Genomic DNA, 19,782 nt, shown 5'->3' on the forward strand with positions numbered 1-19,782 from the left:
AAACAAAATAAACCAAAACCAAACCTGACTAGGTGACCTGTCCCCAATTAGCCCCCGGGGTCAAATTATGGTTCATTCTAGGTAGGCCAACATTTTGAAATTTACCCGTATTACCTTGCCAACATATCAAATTTTACACCCGTTTTTACTTTTCATGAAAGAAAATATGAAAAGTTGAATATGACATAAAATAATGATTCAAATTAATTTATGTAAGCTACTTATCCTAACAAATGTTAGATATATACGGTGAAAACTGTGTGTGTATGTGTGCGATTTTTTCGTTTTGTAAGAAAATGAGTTGTCATGAAAAAAAGTGTGTGCCATTCCAACTATGTTTGACGAGGTATTCCGCGAACTCCACGATAGAGACTTTCATGATGATTTTACTGTGATGATACAAACAAATATAAATCATATCAGTCCTTAAACTACGCGATTTGAATAATTTATCTTCACATTTACATGCTTTCAAAACCTTTCCTTTTTGCCGATGATGGCAAATTTTGTAAAGCAGGACGTAATATTCAAGACTGTGGTGAACTCCTATCCGGTATTGACAGTCTACGACTGGTGTAAAAAGTCTATATCATATTAGTCCTGAAACTACTTAAAGATAAGTTAATATCAATAAGTATTGCTGTCCTTCAATACAACAAATAACTTCAACAGTGGCCAAACATGCCGCTCCTGTCTATAGCATACTTTTTGTCAATAGTTAGGGCTTTTTGCCATCACTGAAGCGTCATATAACAATGCAACTGTAATGTACAGTTCAATTCATATTTTCTTTGGGATTCTTGCTATAAGAAACAATTAGGTTTTGATAAAATATAATAACTTCTTATCATTACTCTTTGAAATAAAAGAGAGAAAATTATATCTAAAAAGGAGTATTGGAAGCATACTCCATCCCCAAAATATATTTTGTGATGTTTGAAGTTCTCAATTATCCATAAAAACCGAGCTTTAGTTAGTGTCTACAACCATATATCACCAACAAATCCGCTTCTCATCTTCAAAATAAATTCATGTCAACTTAATTATATTCCTTCGCCGAGACATGTAAGAAGTTGTTTTAAATTACTAATTATGCACCACAACCTAAAACCTAAAACCTGAAGAAGATCATAAACATATTCATTTATAATGCATTTGAACCGATTAAATCATCGAGTATATTATCGTTGATTTATAGCCAAGTTTTACGGTAGACGTATTTGTGAGATACTAATATACATATTGTGACATTAGAACGAATAATATACGATCTTTAACATATTTCTTATGCAAACTGTATATTCAGATTTCAAATTCATTGAACAAGTTGAAATCTAAATTCCATTGTTGATAACAGTGTAGTTGGTATTGTAGATATCGTCGATTTCTATCACGTTTGTCTACGCACAACGCAATATTACAAGGGCTGATATATTGTCGTTAATGCAAATATTTGTATTGCTTAAAATGCTTAGTTTTAGCTATACCTTAACATATAATAACAACGAATGAAAATGCTGTACTTTGATATAGGGTGATGCACTGGCAGAAGCTGCCACTAATGGCCATAAAGAAACAGTCCGACTTCTCCTAGACAAAGGAACCCAACCTGACAAGGTGAGTGTTTCAAAGCAACCAGTCTTAATGTACATTCCGCCATGATTGTCCTGCAAAAGATATGAGATATGAGGATTAGGATGACCTATAGCCAGCGTGCTTCGTCCGTCGTCGTCCGCTGTGCGCCGTCCGTAGACATTTCACATTTCAAACTTCTCAAGTTTCACAATTGGGATTGAGCTTAAACTTGTGAAAAAAAAAAAAAAATCCTGAGATAGTTCCGAAAAAAGTGTTATTATTTTTCGGGTCCATCCGCAATCCAAAATGGCCTCCATAGCTGCCATCTTGAAAAAACACACATTTAAAACATCTTCACCAGTTCCACTGGTGCCATTGAATTAGAAATTAGGATGTTAATGCCAACAATGTGTCGTTATTTTTCGGCCTCGTAAATAATTGACATGGCAGCCAAGGCGGCCAGTTTATTACATGATTGATCAATCATGGTTTTCCTGAACAAAACGTGTTTCAAACTTCTTCTCAAGTTCCAACACTCGGATTCAGAACTAACTAACCTGAAATGACCCTGAGATGGGCCGGACCAACTGTTGTTATTTTTTGGATCGGTATGAAATGCATGATGGCCGCCATGATCCTCATCTTGAAAAACACATTTTAAACTTCTTCTCCAGTTCCGCTGGTGCCATTGAACTAGAAATCATTGAGGATGTTAAGGAAGGGAAGCCAACAAAGTGTTGTTATTTTTCGGCTTCGTAAAACGTGTAATGTACTTTGCAATAATTCCAGTATCCATTTATCCAATTACCACGAATTAGCAACAAAACACCAATCTCAATTAATTTCATTTCATACCAGTTATTGCAATCGTATATAGCTAATTTGTAGAAACCAGTGGGCTATTAATTAAATGATGTACATAGCGCAACCACATAAAAGCTCACACTGCATAATAACAAATGAAATCGTCATACTTTGAAACAGGGTTATGCGCTAGAAGCAGCCTCTTCCAGTGGTCGGACAGAAATAGTCAGACTTCTCCTTGACGGAGGCGTCCAGCCTGATAAGGTAAGTGTTTGAAAGCAGACAGTCATGAAATAAAGCTGAGTAAACATTTGAAGAAAACAATATAGTTATTAGTAATGCATGCAATTTCGATCAATATCTAAGTTTCGACCAATAAAAAGACGGTGTTGCTCGTAAAGGCAACAAAACGCATAAAGTTGAATTTTCAGTACCCTTAATATCCCCATATATTAAATCTAATTAAAATTGAACATTTTCTACATTTCGATCAATGATAGACGAGGAATTGGCGACCATTTTGTTTAAACGTAAAGTGAGGCTACGAGAGCGACCGGTGTTCAATGATGTACCTATATACCAAATATCATCAAAATCAGATGATATCGGAATCTGGACCAATCAGAGGCCGAGAATTGGGGCAACGAGAGGTATCGTGTGGAAATAAGTACCAAAATACTTAATTTCATTAAAATCAAACGATATCTAAATCCGGACCAATCAGAGGCCGAGAATTGGCGGCCATTTTGTTTAAATGTGAAATTGAGGCTACAAGAGAGACTTGTGTCCAAAGATATTCCTACATATCAAATTTCATCAAAATCGAACAATATCTAAATTTGGACCAATCAGAGGCCATGAATTGGCGGCCATTTGGTTTAAATGTGAAAGTGAGGCTTTGAGAGGGACCGGTGTCCATTGATGAACTTACATACCAAATTTCATCAAAATCGGACGATATCTAAACCCGGACCAATCAGAGGCTGAGAATTGGCGGCCATCTTGTTTAAATGTAAAATTGAGGCCACAAGAGGGACTTGTGCCCGAGGATGTTCCTACATATCAAATTTCATCAAAATCGAAAATATCTGAATCTGGACCAATCAGAGGCCGATAATTGGCGGCCATTTTGCTTAAATGTAAAATTGAGGCTACAAGAGGGACTTGTATCCAAGGATGTTTCTATATATCAAATTTCATCAAAATCGAACAATATTTGAATTTGACAAAGGATTGGCGGCCATTTTGTTTAAATGTGAAAGGGAGGCTACGAGAGGGACCGGTGTCTAATGATGTACCTACATACCAAATTTCATCAAAATCAAACAATATCACAATTTCCACCAATAATTAGAAGCCTCTGAGTGTCAAATTTCATTAAGTGGAGGACTTAATTATGTATTGGTTATAATTATAAGTTATCTTGTAATAATTCTCACAATTCTACAGGTTTCTGGAATATGGCATGTTGATTTAATTAGCATCTATCCAATCCCAATATCTCGTGTGTTGTTCAATGAGGTAGCCACCAACTACTACAAGCAGATCCTGACTCTAGATCTTCATATGGCGATAAACCCAGCTAGCAAACAATAGATTATGCACTTGTAACCCTGTAAATACTAGCCGCAATATGCCGCTCAACTAGAGAGATCTTCAATTTAGTTTAATCGGATGAGCGTAAGACTAGTAAGCCAGAGGTCCCGGGTTTGATTCCTAGCAGAGGCAGTGATTTAAATTTAATTAATCATGCGCTCTGTTACATCGGCGCCCACATAGGGTCCCGGGAATAATAATCAGGAATGCCACACAAGCATCACGAGTTCTTTCCTGGAGGGGGAATATGTAACCTGGTAAATACTAGCCGCAATATACCGCTCAGCTAGAGAGATCTTCTCTATAGCTCGCTCGGTTGAGCGTAAGACTAGTAAGCCAGAGGTCCTGGGTTTGATCCCTAGCGATGACAGCGATTTAAATTTAATTAATCATGCGCTCTGTTACACACCCACAGTATTCTAATCAATAAAATAGTGACATGCCATCTAAGATTTTAAAATGTCATGTAAATAATGTCAAAATCCTGTGTCCAAAATTTAAGAGTTCACAAAGCGGGCAAAATCAACCAGTATTCAGCCTATATGGATTATGCCATACCCAATCAGTCATTTTGAGTTTGTTATAAAACATTGAATAATTTATTCAGTAATCACTTCATTATAACTGATAATTAATTGAATATATGAGACCAGGTGAGCAAGTTATCTGTTTTTTTTTTCTTTAAATTTGCCAGATCACAAATAAGGTAATTAGCAAGTTCAAATTTTAAGTGAATTTAAGCTAAAATTCATTTTAATCAAGCTTAATCAAGCGTAAAAAATCATGTTTTTTTTTCAACCTCTTATATATGAGGTAGCAGTGTACACCAGTTTGGCGGGTTTCTGAAAAATAAGTGGCATCTCTTAGTTTGAGGCTGGGTAGTAGTTGGTGACTACCTCACTGAACAACATGCAGGAGGCCTGTCGCGTTCCATCGATTAACAGCACTGAAAATAAATGACATGTCTTACTCTTAACTATGTTTGTGTTGTTATGTTTGCTGGGATTATCACCCCCTGAACAGCCAGTGTCATTTTGAGGTAGGGTCTCCTTGTAGTAGCTAGTGACTACCTCACTTAACAACATATAGGAGGCCCTTCACATGCCATCAAGAACATATTTTTTTCACATGTAAATAAAAAATTAAAATATGTTGGTATGGTACAGTATTTGAGGTAAAAATATTTGAAAATTTACTCATGTTTACCTGTTTGTAAATGGTAATTTGAATCAGAATATTTTGTAAAATAGTGATAAGATATTGGGAGTTTTGTAATTTTATCAAGTTATATTATATAATATCTTTTGCAATAAGTTAAAATTGATTTAAAAAGATAATAAAAAATTACACTACATGTTTTCATACCCAAAATAACCGAGTTTAACTTAATGCAACATAATAATTGATAATATTTTAGTATGAATTTATCAGAACAGCTTTCTCGCACATTGTTTTCTTCGGTGCATGCGAGCGAAAGGTTTAAATATGTAGGTATGCTATTTGAGACAAAGATACTTGAAAATCCACTAATTTTCCTGTGTGCAGATGACACTTCGAGGACTATTTTGTAAAATTGTGATAGCTAAATTCTGGTTACTCTGATTTTGTCAAATAATTTTCTATAATACCTTTTGTAATAAGTTGAAATTAATTTTAAATCAAAATTTTACAAAAAATAACATAACATGTTTTAACACCAAAATTAACTTAACTTAATGCGACATAATAATAGACAATATTTTAGCATGAATTTGTCAGAACAGCTTTCTCGCACATTATTTCCTTCGGCGCATGAGAACAAAAGGTTTAAATATGTTGGTATGGTATTTGAGGCAAAGATATTTGAAAATCCACTAATTTCTACCTGTGTGCAGATGAAATTTTGAAGACTGATTTGTAAACATTGTGAAAGTTGAATTCTGGTAACTCTGATTTTGTCAAATAATTTGCTATAATACCTTTTGTAATAAGTTTAAATGAATTTTAAAACAAAAATATTACAAAACAAATTACATAACATGTTTCACACCCTGAAACTTAATGCAACATAATAATTCACAATATTTTAGCATAAATTTGTCAGAACAGCTTTTTTGCATTAATTAATTCTTCGGTGTATTTAAATATGTTGTATGGTATATGAAACAAAGAGTTTGAAAATTTACTATATTAATTTTGTTTATTTACATGTATGCAAAAGACGATATGATTTAACCTGTCCAAATGCACAGTCTCAATCAAGGGCATGTTACAGACTTTAATTTCAAGTTGTAAACATTTAAATATAATAGACCAGTACTATACTATTTCATTAAAAATTTCAAAAATGAATTAATTGCAAAAAAAAAAAGTTGTTGATAATGTAACCTAAAGCAAATAATTTGATTAGTTTGAACTGGTCTATCAAATCGTAAAATGTCACACAGGCTGACGTTATTGAATATTCCATGCAGGAAGTTTCCAGTCCGCAGTGTAGATGGTTTAATTTAAATAGTTTTCCAAATTAAATGAAATCTTAGTCATATTTAAGTCGCCTGCGTTCTACATATGATTTTAGTGATTTGTATAATGTTCATCGATAATGCTAGTCTTTCTCGTGCGATTATATACTGTCAGTATAGGTAGCAAGACAGACGTGCCCGAGTAAGGCATCCCTTCACCGCGGGACTCTAGTAAGTCTATGTCAGTATATGATCGGTAAAAATCAAAAATTATATTTCATATCTCTTTTCACAAAGTAATTCATATATCAGAGAAGTTGCAAAGTAGTAGTCTTAGGTGTGCTCGTTCACGAGATAACCTAGTGTCTGAGAGAACATGGCTCTGTGTATATTCAATTTGTCACCTCAATCTGGAGATTCCCGTTTGGTATTTTTAGACGTAAACAAGCATCACTGGCGAGGCTATACAAATACACAGACTATCGAAATATTAATTCAAATCAATTAAATTTGGAGACAAAGTAGGCCTATCCCTTCAGTAAATAGCAAATAAACGGGAACTATTCTTCGTGCATATCTACCGTCGTTTGTTTATATCAACGTAAACAAACAAGTTTACTTACCGTCAGTAGCGTCAGCGTTATGCCTACGAGGCTTCGGGAATTTGCTTGACATTCTGAACGCTGGTTTGATTTTTCGCATGCATGTTTGTGAAAAGCGACATACAATGATCGTGACAAAGCATCTATATCCTGGAGCATTGCCTCTGATATTGAAAATAGCAATATATACTGGCAGTGACAGTAAACTTCAATCAACATGCGGCTTCCACAACAAACTTTCGTGACGAGTTCAGGATGGGCGTTACGTCATCAAAACATGCGATCGTCTGCTGTCAAAATACCCCTGTCGAATGGAAAAATACTGGGAGGGTCGAAAAAATAGGCCATTTTTAATACAATATTGTGACCGTTCTGATAAAGATATCGAAAAACTAAACAGACAGTTTTCTTCAGGAAACATTTATCTATTTATATGTGCATTGTATATGTTTCTGGATTTTTTTTTCGAATTTTTAGGGTGGTTTTAACAGAACCTCTTAGTCAAAATGACGATTTTGGCATGTTTGACCCAAAATATCTCATCATTACGAATTTCCACAGGGATACCAGATACATCCAGACCTAGATGGAGCCGAGTTTTACAATGGTTCAAAAGCCCATCAAAATTGTATGTGTCATTTTTTCCACCCCCAAATCGCTACAATAGCCGGCAAAAATCGCGAATTAGCTCGTACTATCATTACGTTCCGTAAGGAACGATAACTCTAATGAGTTATCGCCCCTCACTACACTTCATTCTTTACTAGTGGGGTGACACCTGAAGGATGTCACAGAAAGAATGAAGTGTAGTGAGGGGCGATAACTCTGTTCCAGCAGTTTTCATCAAAATCGCTCTCTATCTACATTTCGACCAATAAGATAAGACCTTGTGTTGTGGGCCGCCATAGCCGAGTGGTTAAGGTGTCCCGACACTTTATCACTAGCCCTTCACCTCTGGGTTGTGAGTTCGAAACAAACAAGGGGCAGATACCTTGTTCTGACTCTAGGTCGGCGGTTTTTCTCCGGGTACTCCAGCTTTCCTCCACCACGAAAACCAAGCACGTCCTTAAATGATCCTGGCATTTTATAGGACGTTAAAAAAATAAGTAAAACTGTGTTGTTGCCAAGAAAATGAAACATTAAGTTTAATTTTCTGTCCCATAATACCCCTATTTCAATGAAATCAAACAATATCTAAAGGATTTGGACCAATCAGAGGCTAGAAAATGGCGACCTTTTCGGTAAAATATGATTATTGTTAAGTGAGGTTATACAAGAGTAGCCAGTGTCCCATGATGTACCTACATACCAAATTTAAATTTCATTGCAATTGGACAATAACTAAAATCTTCGAAAATGAATACGTTCCGTTACCACACTTCATTCTTTATAATATTCTATCGTCAATTTATCCATCGGAATCCTGAGATCTCATTACCAAGATAGTTAAGAAATAATTAACGATGATTCGTGTATTGTTGCAGGATATACAACGAGGACGAGGGTATTTTGCAATTAAATTAATAACGAAGGCCGCAGGTCAAAGTTGATTATTTCTATTCTACCATGTACTGTTTAGTTCTGAGATCTATATAGAAAAACGGCAAAGAAACCCCGGAAAAACCTTGTAATTTATTTCTTGAGTATTGCATTATTTTGTTGATAAAATATATACATTTGTATTTCTTTACAGGCACTACAGTACTACAATCAAAAACATCTATGATATGGCATTGATTTTGAAAATTAAAAAAAAAAAGGATAAAAAAATAGGCCTTCGTAGGATTCGAACTCGCGTCTTGATCAAAAATAGAAGAAGTCTAACCATTAGTCCACTCGGCTACAGTAACCGTCTAACCTAATGGGTGAATATTAGATACATAACATTGTAACAGCCGTGACTCATAAACGTCTATTTTTGACACGTGCGTGTATTACTGGAAAATAATCATGGTTTTTAACCAATCAAAACTGTACTGTCGTTGCATAGCAAACATGGTAGAATATTAAATGATTAATGAATTTCGTTGCTTATACTGCCATTCATTATATTTTAAAATTAATAAAGTATTTCTATTACTAAGTCTAAAATACCTCTTGAGTACTAATACTAAAAAAACAATTCCACATGTGTACACAAAATCCTAAACATCACTTCTGGTTATAACATCATATATTGGGACCGAGTTCACAATTAGCTTCGCTATATGTTTCATTGTAATATTAAAATTCATAATAAATTCCCAAAATTGCATTTACAACTTTCTATTTCACCTGGTCAAGACCAACATCTGAGAAACAAAATATAAAAGTTCAACACAGAATGTTGGACATTATCAGGAGATATCTGTCAACATATGTCAACAAATACCGATTGTATACATCCGGGTCAGGGGTAGAGGTCAAATCTACACCCAAAAGTGTGTTAACGACTTGCGCAACACGACCGGCCAATCAGCTTGTGTTTCACCTGATCCAAGTCCCTTTGGAGAATGCGTTTCTCTGGTTTATAGCTGTTTACCCCGAGTAAATACATGTAACACATGAAACGGGTACTTTATATATGATACGAGGATAAATAGTAGTGTGTTGAGATTTAGAAAATCACAAATACACACTGTTACTGAAAATAGAATGACGTAGGATTCTGGTGTAAAAAAGCGGGAATTCCCCAGGCGGGGGTTCCCCAGTGCAGTACCCGTGTGACCTAAGCGGAAACTGTTGCATCACGGACATGACAGAGAAAAATAACTTAAACCAGCAGTCAAAGTGTCGATTTTGGCGTGTTTGTACCCAAAATATTTCCATAACTAGATTATTCCCAGATATACGGGATATGCCTGGACATACATGTAGATCACACCGAGTTTTATAAGTGTGGAAAGTTTTATCAAAATGTATAGAGTCGCTTTTCAGTTAGCTCCGGCAAAGTGGTCTGATCTGAATTAGCCGCATGTACATTACGTTGCGTCCTTCAATACACTACATTCCACACATACTTGGTTACGTCACTGGTGACGTAACATCCGCCAACTCTCGATAAAATACGACTCTTTTTCAAAACCCTATTGTGGCCGTTCTATTAAAGATATAGAAAAACTAAAGATTCCATTTTCTTTAGAATCCTCTCTTCTTGTTATGTTTTGAGTTTCAGAATTTTTCATTAAAGCGCTGATTTTTAAGGACCGGTTAAACAGAAGCTACCGGTCAAAATGACGATTTTGGCATGTTTGACCCAAAATATCTCATAAATACGATTTCCCACAGGGATACCAGATACATCCAGACCTAGATCGAGCCGAGTTTTACAATCGTTCAAAGTATCAACCGAATTGTATGAGCCAATTTTTCTGTCCTCAAATCGCTATTATATCCGGCAAAATAGGCGAATTAGCTCGTAATACATTACGTTCCGTAAGGACCGATAACTCCGTTATCGCCCCTTACTACACTTCATTCTTTACTACACTTCATTCTTAACAAGTTTAAATAAATTTAAAAATAAATTTAAAATAAATTTTAAAATTTTAAAATAAATTCAAATAAATCTGGATTTCACGATGGCGTTGACTGGTGTGCATTTAACACTAGCGTTGACTGGAAAGCATTTAAAAATTGATAAATACATTTAAAATAAATTAAAAAAAAATATATAAATCAATTCAAATAAATCTGGATTTAACACTGGCGTTGACTGGTGTGCATTTAACACTGGCGTTGACCGGTGTCCATTTAATACTGGCGTTGACCAGTGTCCATTTAACACTGGCGTTGACCAGTGTCCATTTAACACCGGCCTTGACCGGTGTCCATTTAATACTGGCGTTGACCAGTGTTCATTTAATACTGGCGTTGACCAGTGTCCATTTAACACTGGCGTTGACCAGTGTCCATTTAACACCGGCGTTGACCGGTGTCCATTTAATACTGGCGTTGACCAGTGTCCATTTAACACCGGCGTTGACCGGTGTCCATTTAATACTGGCGTTGACCAGTGTTCATTTAATACTGGCGTTGACCAGTGTCCATTTAACACCGGCGTTGACCAGTGTCCATTTAACACCGGCGATGACCAGTGTTCATTTAATACTGGCGTTGACCAGTGTCCATTTAACACCGCCGTTGACCGGTGTCCATTTAATACTGGCGTTGACCAGTGTCCATTTAACACCGGCGTTGACCGGTGTCCATTTAATACTGGCGTTGACCAGTGTCCATTTAATACTGGCGTTGACCAGTGTGCATTTTACAATAATGTAGACATATCAGTGTCAAATGCACACTGGTCAACGCCAGTGTTAAATACAATTTTCGTTATAGCCCCTCACTGCACTTAAGCTGGTTCCGGATTTTAAGGGGGTTGGAGCTAGTGAGGCTAAAAAATTCCTGACATTCAATTTTTTCTGAAATTTTGGTTATTTGCTCAGGAGATAATTATGTATCACTGCCTAAATGAAGAAAAGCTTTGTGTGGTTGAATTTTTTTTAGACCCCCCCTTTAGACCCCCTATAATTATACAACTCTGGTCCTCTTTGTGGACAAAACCCAAATGCACCTAATGCATTTAAAATGGCAACAAGTTCAATGTTTTTACTTTTGAATATAAAATAAATGCTTCTGTATCTTGATTAACCTCTAGTGAATGTATATATCACATTTTATTATGTATTGGATGATTATTATAAAAATAATAGCATGTGAAGCCGCAGATTTCGTTATCATGATTCTATTTTATATGGTCATTTTTATAATTATTTCTGATTTCAAAATTTTTTGTAAAATAATTGTGTCATTTAATTTTCTCAAAAAACTAACAGGATATGTCATCAATTTTACTGCATAGCCATGATTTTTTACGGAAACTTTCTGTGGTCAGTTTTTGAAATATGTGACATTTTCTTACCCCACCCCCCTAAATACTTCACTCCAATTTTAGTACATCTGTCTATTCTATGACGTCAGTACACAGGGATCATTTTGGTTTCTCAAATTGATGGGCCATTAAATTTAGCTGATTTTCAAGAAAACTAATATCATGTGTGGGTCATTACATAAGAAAATTTAAAGATTTTTCCTAATCATGTGGGCCATTCAGTAAATTTGATGGCCAATGGCCCCATATGGCCCCCTCCAAAATGAACCCCGAGTACATAATTTAAATGTTTCAGTATATATTACTAAATGCACACATTACCAAAATATAGGGTACAGTTGTTGCGGCAGTAGCGGATCACTTTGCATACAATCGCTGCACACGATTTTACGTGTTGTTTTTTTGACAGGTGTTGTATATCTCCAGAAAGCAAATTTAATTACCTTTCTTGTGATACCAAAATATCTGAATAGAATTGAACATACGAAATGAAACAAGCAAAACAAGACCTACCGAATTGTCGGCTATAGCGGATCAGTACGTCTATAACGGATCACGTCCCCCTGCGGGCCCCTGGTGACGAGTGAAGTTTGCTGGGATGTCTCAAAACGCAATTTTCGGATGCCAATAGACCCCGTCTAATATTAAATCGAAGCTTTTGTTCTGAATATATTAAACACTAGGTGCATAACAACTCAAAAAGATGGCTCTTTACAACTAACAACTTTAACGTCATTTCCCAGGACGATTTAGCGTTATTCAACTTTATGTCGACGACGTCACCGATGTTAACGTTAGATATATTTTATGGGGAATACCATTTTATAACTAGTAGATCTATCTTTACGATATCCGTAATGTGTATTCCATCTCAACAAGTCAAAATTGTAAGCAGGAAACACTGATTGTATCTTTAATCCAAATTAAATACATGGAAATTGAGTGTCATCCGTGAAAAAAATACCGAGCTGTACATGACGGATAGTCTAGTCGTTAGACTGTTCTATTATCAATTTTCTTACGTTTTCCTGTTTAACTCTGCGAATGAAAACAAAGTGATATAATAATTACAAATCGGCATAGAGTTTCTTTCACATTTTAGAATAGAAATTAATATTTAGTTCACATGAAACTAAGAATTTTATAGGCATGTTTTTTTTTTATGCTCGAACATGTTTATGATTTGAAATAACCTATAACATGTTTAACACGTTAAGCTATTAAACATAAACATGTTCAAGGGTTTTCAAAAACGCATTGGTTGAACAAAATGGTGTTAAAACAACAACTTAACTAGCTACAATATTTGCATATATACAAATTTCTGTAGCTAATATCAAGAGATATTGCATGTTTAAGATTTTTGAAAATTAGCAAAATCATTAAGTAAGAATATTTTAAAGAGCATTTAGTGACTTCACATTTCGGGCAACATGCTTATATTTATCTATTTTTGGAAAATTAAGTAGCGGAAAAGTATGTAAAAAATATCAGGTGAATGAGCTAACAATTGTCTAGTCTACTAGTGTATGGAATTTCAAGAAAATACATTTAAAAACGAAGTCATAAAAATTTATTGAAAATTTTTCAAAATGAATGAAATATAAAGTGAAAATATGACGTGATCGAATACTTTTGGCACATTACTGTAACTTGAACATATACTGTCTAAAAATGAGATGTAGACCTACAGTATGACCTAGATATTGAACTGTCGCACAACAAAGCTCACTCTTGACCAAATTGATTGTCAGATTTGCCTCACTCATTCTTTCCATGAACACACTCACTTGTTTCACATGTTGCTCCCAAGTGTCACTATAAATAACTATATCATCTATATAACACTCTGTACCCTCAAGGTTAGCTATCATCTTGTTCATTAGCCTCTGAAAAGTGGCAGGGGCATTTCTCATGCCAAAGGGCATGACCTTATATTGATACAGACCGGTCGGAGTTACGAATGCGGAGACATTCTTTGCTCGCTCCGTTAAAGGGACCTGCCAGTAGCCTTTAAGAAGGTCAAACTTTGTAACATATTTTGCACTACCAACTTTGTCAATACAATCTTGCAACCTCTTCATAGGAAAAGAGTCAGTTTTAGTAACCGCATTAACTTTACGAAAGTCAGTACAAAACCGGAATGACTTATCAGGTTTAGGAACTAGCAAACACGGAGAACTCCATTCACTTTGGCTAGGTTCGATTATATCGTTATCCAACATGTACTGAATTTCATCACTCATTATCTTAGCCTTAACTGGGTTAAGCCTATATGGATGTTGCTTGATCGGAGTTGCCTCCCCTACATCAACATCATGAAACAATACTGTAGTCTTATTAGGGACATCTGGGAACAGGTGTATGTTCTCATTAATTAAACCTTTCATCTGTTCTCTCTGACCAACTGTCAGGTGTTCTAACTTTGTATCCAAGTTTGAGAGAACATCAGAGTTCCTAAGTCTAACTGAACAATCCCTATCATCAGGTGCTATATCCTGATCATCAATACTGTTCTCCACTACTTCTGGGTTTACTATAGCACAAGGAACACTTTTGGTATTCATGGGGTCATTTCGACCAACATACTTTAACATATTGATATGACATAGCTGTTTAGTTTTCCTACGCTCTGGAGTTTTAACAACATAATCCAGCTCTCCTACTCTACATTCTACTTCATAAGGTCCGTGATAACGAGCCTGTAGGGAGTGCCCTGGCACCGGTAACAGAACTAATACCATTTCTCCAGGTTCAAATACTCGACTCCGAGCATTTTTGTCATACCAAGTTTTCATTTTCCTCTGACTAGCCTTTAAATTTGTACTAGTTATTTCCCTAGCCCTGACTAGTTTTTGTTTAAAATTGGTGACATACTCTAGAAGGTTGGTATCAGTGCTTTCTTCCAACCATTTTTCTTTCAGAAGTTTCAGAGGTCCACGGACTTTACGACCAAATACAAGTTCAAATGGACTATAGCCCAGGGATTCCTGAACCGATTCACGAGCCGAAAACAATAGCATGTGAATGCCAGTGTCCCAGTCTTTTTCATACTCCAAACAGTAGGTGCGTATCATATTTTTAAGAGTTTGGTGAAAACGTTCAAGTGCCCCTTGGGACTCTGGGTGGTACGCACTGGATTTGAACTGTTGGATACCTAACTGATACATCACCTGCTGAAAAACAGTAGACATGAAATTTGAGCCCTGATCAGACTGTATAGATTTGGGCAAACCAACTAATGTAAAGAATTTTGTCAATGCTGACACTATAGTGGTAGCCTTTATATTCCTTAAAGGAATGGCTTCTGGGAACCTTGTCGATGCACACATCACAGTTAATAGGTATTCATTTCCTGAACTAGTTTTAGGTAGGGGACCTACACAATCTATAATAACTTGCGAAAAAGGTTCATCGCAGGCTGGTATCGGTTGGAGAGGGGCACAGGGTATCTTTTGGTTTGGTTTTCCCACAACCTGACAGATATGACAAGATCTACAGTACTGAGCTACATCACTTTTCATCTTAGGCCAGAAAAAATGGGTCAAAACTCTATTATAAGTTTTGGTGACACCCAAATGCCCAGCCATAGGGCTGTCGTGACCTATTGACATTACCTGCTCCCTATATACCTTTGGTACCACAATCTGATACACCACCTCCCACTCATCCTCCACACCTACATCTGGAGGTCTCCATTTCCTCATCAATACACCATCCTTTTCAAAATAACAAACAGGAACTTTGTCTCTTTCTTCCCCAGATAATGATTTATCTCTAAGGGATAATAATTCTGGATCCCTATTTTGCTCATAAATCAGGTGCTCCCGACTAAGCACGTCCTTGTTTAAACTACCATGCTCTTCTAGTTTGGAACTTTTACCATTACATGTTTCCTTACTATGAGTAGGACTGGATTCAGCAACAGAAGTTTCATCTTCATTTTCTAACATTTTAGCACTCATTGCCCTAGTACAGATTCCTGTTGGTTGGACGAATACATTTTCTGTACATTCAGGTTGGTTAGTTACTATAGGGTTAACAATAACTTTATCACCTGCTAAATCATTACCAAGGAGTAATGATACTCCTTCCATTGGAAGAGTAGGCAACACGCCCACTTGAACAAGCCCGGACACCAAGTCTGATTCAAGGTAAACCTGGTGAAGCGGGGCGGGTATAAATCCTGACCCAACTCCTTGGACGAGTACGTCAGCGCCCATATAAGTTTTCTCCGAAACAGGCAAAGCGCTTTCTAAAAACAGAGATTGACAAGACCCCGTGTCTCTAAGGATTGTAATAGGAATCCTATTGTTATCTTCACCTTCAGGGGAAACATATCCCTGAGATAGAAAGGGTTTCATCTTGTCCATAACAGACTTAGATTTAGTAGGACAGTGTTTGTCCAGGCTCATGGTTTTAGCTGTTTTCCTTTTTGGGATTACAGCGGTACACGCGTTAGGCTGTACACCTTTAGCCTTTCTCTCTTCCTTTTTCTTCAATGACCAACAGTCAGACATTGTATGACCTTTCTTTTTACAATATGCGCATGTCATTACCCTTACAGGACACTCAGTACTTTGATGTACATTGTTAGTCTGATTTACAGACTTGTCAACTTGACCTGACTTAGTAGATTTATTGATAGAACTAGCTGTACCATGGGAAGCCTGACAACTAACTGGAGTATTGTAATTAACCTTAGCACTTAGCTTATGGGTTAATGAATAATCATCAGCCATAATGGCTGCCTGATTCACTTTTTAAATTCCTCCATTAACACAAGTTCCCTAAGTTTTTCAATATCATGACCAATATCTTTTGATCGAAGCCATCTATCAAACATCTGCATCTTCTCGCGTGCAAACTCTACATGTGTCTGATCAGCTTGTTTTCTAGCATTTCTAAATTTCTGTCTATATGCTTCAGGCACAAGCTCATATGCCTTTAAAATGCGCTCTTTAACATAGTCATAATCCCCACTAAGCTCTACAGGCATTACAGAGAAAATTTCTCTTGCTTTACCAAGTAAAACACTTTGTAACAAGATTGTCCATACATCCTTAGGCCATTTTAAACTACAGGCAACTTTTTCAAAGTGCAAGAAATATTTGTCGATTTCCTTTTCTTGAAATTTAGGTACAAGTCTAATGTTCTTAGTCGCGTCGAACTGACTCGAACCAAAACTCTGAGAGGGAATGGGCTGGGTTCTAACACTAGCCAGATCTAATTCCTTCATTTTAATCTGATGATCTCTCTCCTCACGCTCCATTTGACATTTCAACTCAAATTCTCTTTTGTCTTTCTCCATTCTCATCTCCTCACACTTGAACTGGTACTCAAGCTCTAAAGACCTTACCTTGTAAGCTTCCATTACCTTACCCACAGGGTCAGCCATAGCATCTGAGAAGGTTTCTTCAAAAATCCCACTATCGACAAAATATTTAACTACAACTTCTTTAATTTTCTGTTTTTTCATAGAAGATTGAACCTCAAGGTTTAAGTGGCCAGCAAGCAAGAACAAATCATCTTTCTTTAATAATGCTAAATTGTCCAATGTTGGACTCTGCATGAATTCTTCTGCATTAAACATGGTTGAAAGTGATTGGTTTTACACAGAAATTCCACTAACAAAAAATATACATATTATCTATATATGCATAATATATAAACATAAACGGTATCCCGGACGAGCCCCCATTTTCCTGTTACGGCCGGAAACTGCCAGTTAGTGAAAGGGTAAATTTACCCACAACTTTGAGACCCTACATAGAGTACACACACGTGTAAACCAATCAGATCAAAGGCTGATAACACATTCAACAATGTTTAATTTACAAAAAAATACATTTCAACATATACATATACATACATATAGTATAATACCTATATATTATATGTAAAAATCAAATGACCGAACATTCTGGGCACTTAATGTAATGTACACAAGTACATTTGAAAAGTTAAACTGTAGGACATAAGCAAAAGTACAGAGTTCATGCTAGGAATCAATCTTCCGCGTAATGGTAAGCATGATCGCGCGCGAGTCACTAACGCGACACGAGGCCATGATATTGTAAAAAACGTTCCTGTCATTAACAAGTAAACATGGCCTATATGTATATATAGTCGCGAGGGCCCAAATCCACACACGGTAATTGACCACTTGTACTCACGTATAGGGTGGCAAACTCTCCAGTCCCGTGTTAGACATGCGGATCACAATATAATATATATTCCTGAGAAGGTTCTCCATGGCCGATGAATCTCAGCACAGCAAAAACAAGATTCTCTATGGCAGACGAATCCCAATACAGCAGTAGACTCTATTATCCAAATCAACTGGCCAGCCTCACGCTCTCACTGGTTAGCTTACAGCGCCATAATATGACTGGATTACAGTTAAGTTGAAGTTAACCCATCACTGTTGAACACATATACAACAGTAAAACCTCAATACGGTTCATATTGTCACACAAACACCTCTTACATCTCCTGACTCGCCATGCGAACGCTCAGCATCTCCAGGAATCGCCGCGCGTTTCTCTTACAGCACTTTTCCCGTGATTTTCCCATAAGTCCATGTATACTGATGCGGAGCACGGATTGAAAGAAAGATACACACACGTCCAATGCGGAGCGCGGATTCATACACTTATCGGAAACACATTGTAGACTTATATCTAGTACACAATTTACACTACATCATTTATGAAGTACAAATATAAATAATAGAATTTTGTTTTATACTCTCCATGTATTTCTAGTATACATAACAATCAGCTAGGGGCGACATGAAATTAGTACACAGTAAAATTATTACTTGATCAATTGTACTGCTCCTCTTCTTAAGTTGTTTATCTGATAATGGTGACCATTCGAAATCCGAAATAGCGAATGCACGTGTACGAGTAGTATGCGAATACATACGCGTGCGCAAATAAAACAGTGATCCGCTATAGCCGATGATCCGATATACTGCCGTAACAACTGTTATTGGGTGTTATGAAAAAAGCCAACAACATCATTCAAATATAATTCAGTTATTTAATGAATAAACTTAAAATAGCATCAATAATTGAGATTACTTTAAAATGCGCCCCCCTTTTAGATCTTCGGGAAGTCTTACCCCCATGGCCAACAGCAAACAGACCTCTATCCTTCCAGGAAGAATCCATGTTGTCGTCTGCATCTGACAGCTGCATCATCCGGATGACAGCTGTATGTTATTGTCTACGTTATAAATACGCTTAACATCGAAACGAATTTAAGCGTTTAGATGTCCCCACAAAAGAAATAATCTAGAGGAGTTCCGAATGTAAAGAGTTATCGTTCCTGATTCTCGGATACTAGCTACAACGTCCTTAAATTAGTGCGTTGGATTCTGAGTGTAAAAAGGCGGGAATTTCCCAGGCGGGAGATCCCCAGTGCAGTGTAAATGTCTGGATTACTGTCTTTCGATCGTCCGTACCCGTGTGTCCTTAGCGGAAACTGTTGCATCACGGACACGACAGAAAAATGAACTTCATGTACCATATATGACAAAACAAGATTAATCCTGTCTTTTGGATGGAGATATTTGTGAAAAATACGTAAAAAAAAAAAAAAAAAAAAATGTGCAGAGAATTGTGTCGTTCGTATTTTCTCTGATATCGTAAAATTGTTAGAAATATTGGCAGTGACAGTAAAATACAACCAGCTCATCGAGCGCTATTAGTTCAATCAGACAAGCAGAACAGACATAGTAACGTCACTCGTGACGTACATCCGTACATTTAATAGACTCTCCGGAATGTGTGACGTCGCGGTACATAGTACCTTTGTTTAAAACCCTATTGTAACCGTTCTGTGATAGATATAGAAAAACTAAAGATACTGTTTTCTTCGGAAT

General features: G+C 36.5%; 1 protein-coding gene across 1 annotated transcript; it reads right to left on the reverse strand.

Moving 5' to 3' along the window:
- Positions 1–13,534: 13,534 nt before the first annotated feature.
- Positions 13,535–16,633, reverse strand: LOC117318714. The gene has a single exon (XM_033873673.1). It carries the CDS (start codon positions 16,631–16,633, stop codon positions 13,535–13,537), a length of 3,099 nt encoding a protein of 1,032 aa, XP_033729564.1.
- Between the last annotated feature and the right edge of the window lie 3,149 nt (positions 16,634–19,782).

Source organism: Pecten maximus, unplaced genomic scaffold (genome assembly GCF_902652985.1).
Source record: "Pecten maximus unplaced genomic scaffold, xPecMax1.1, whole genome shotgun sequence".
In the NCBI taxonomy this organism is placed as follows: Eukaryota; Metazoa; Mollusca; class Bivalvia; order Pectinida; family Pectinidae; genus Pecten; species Pecten maximus.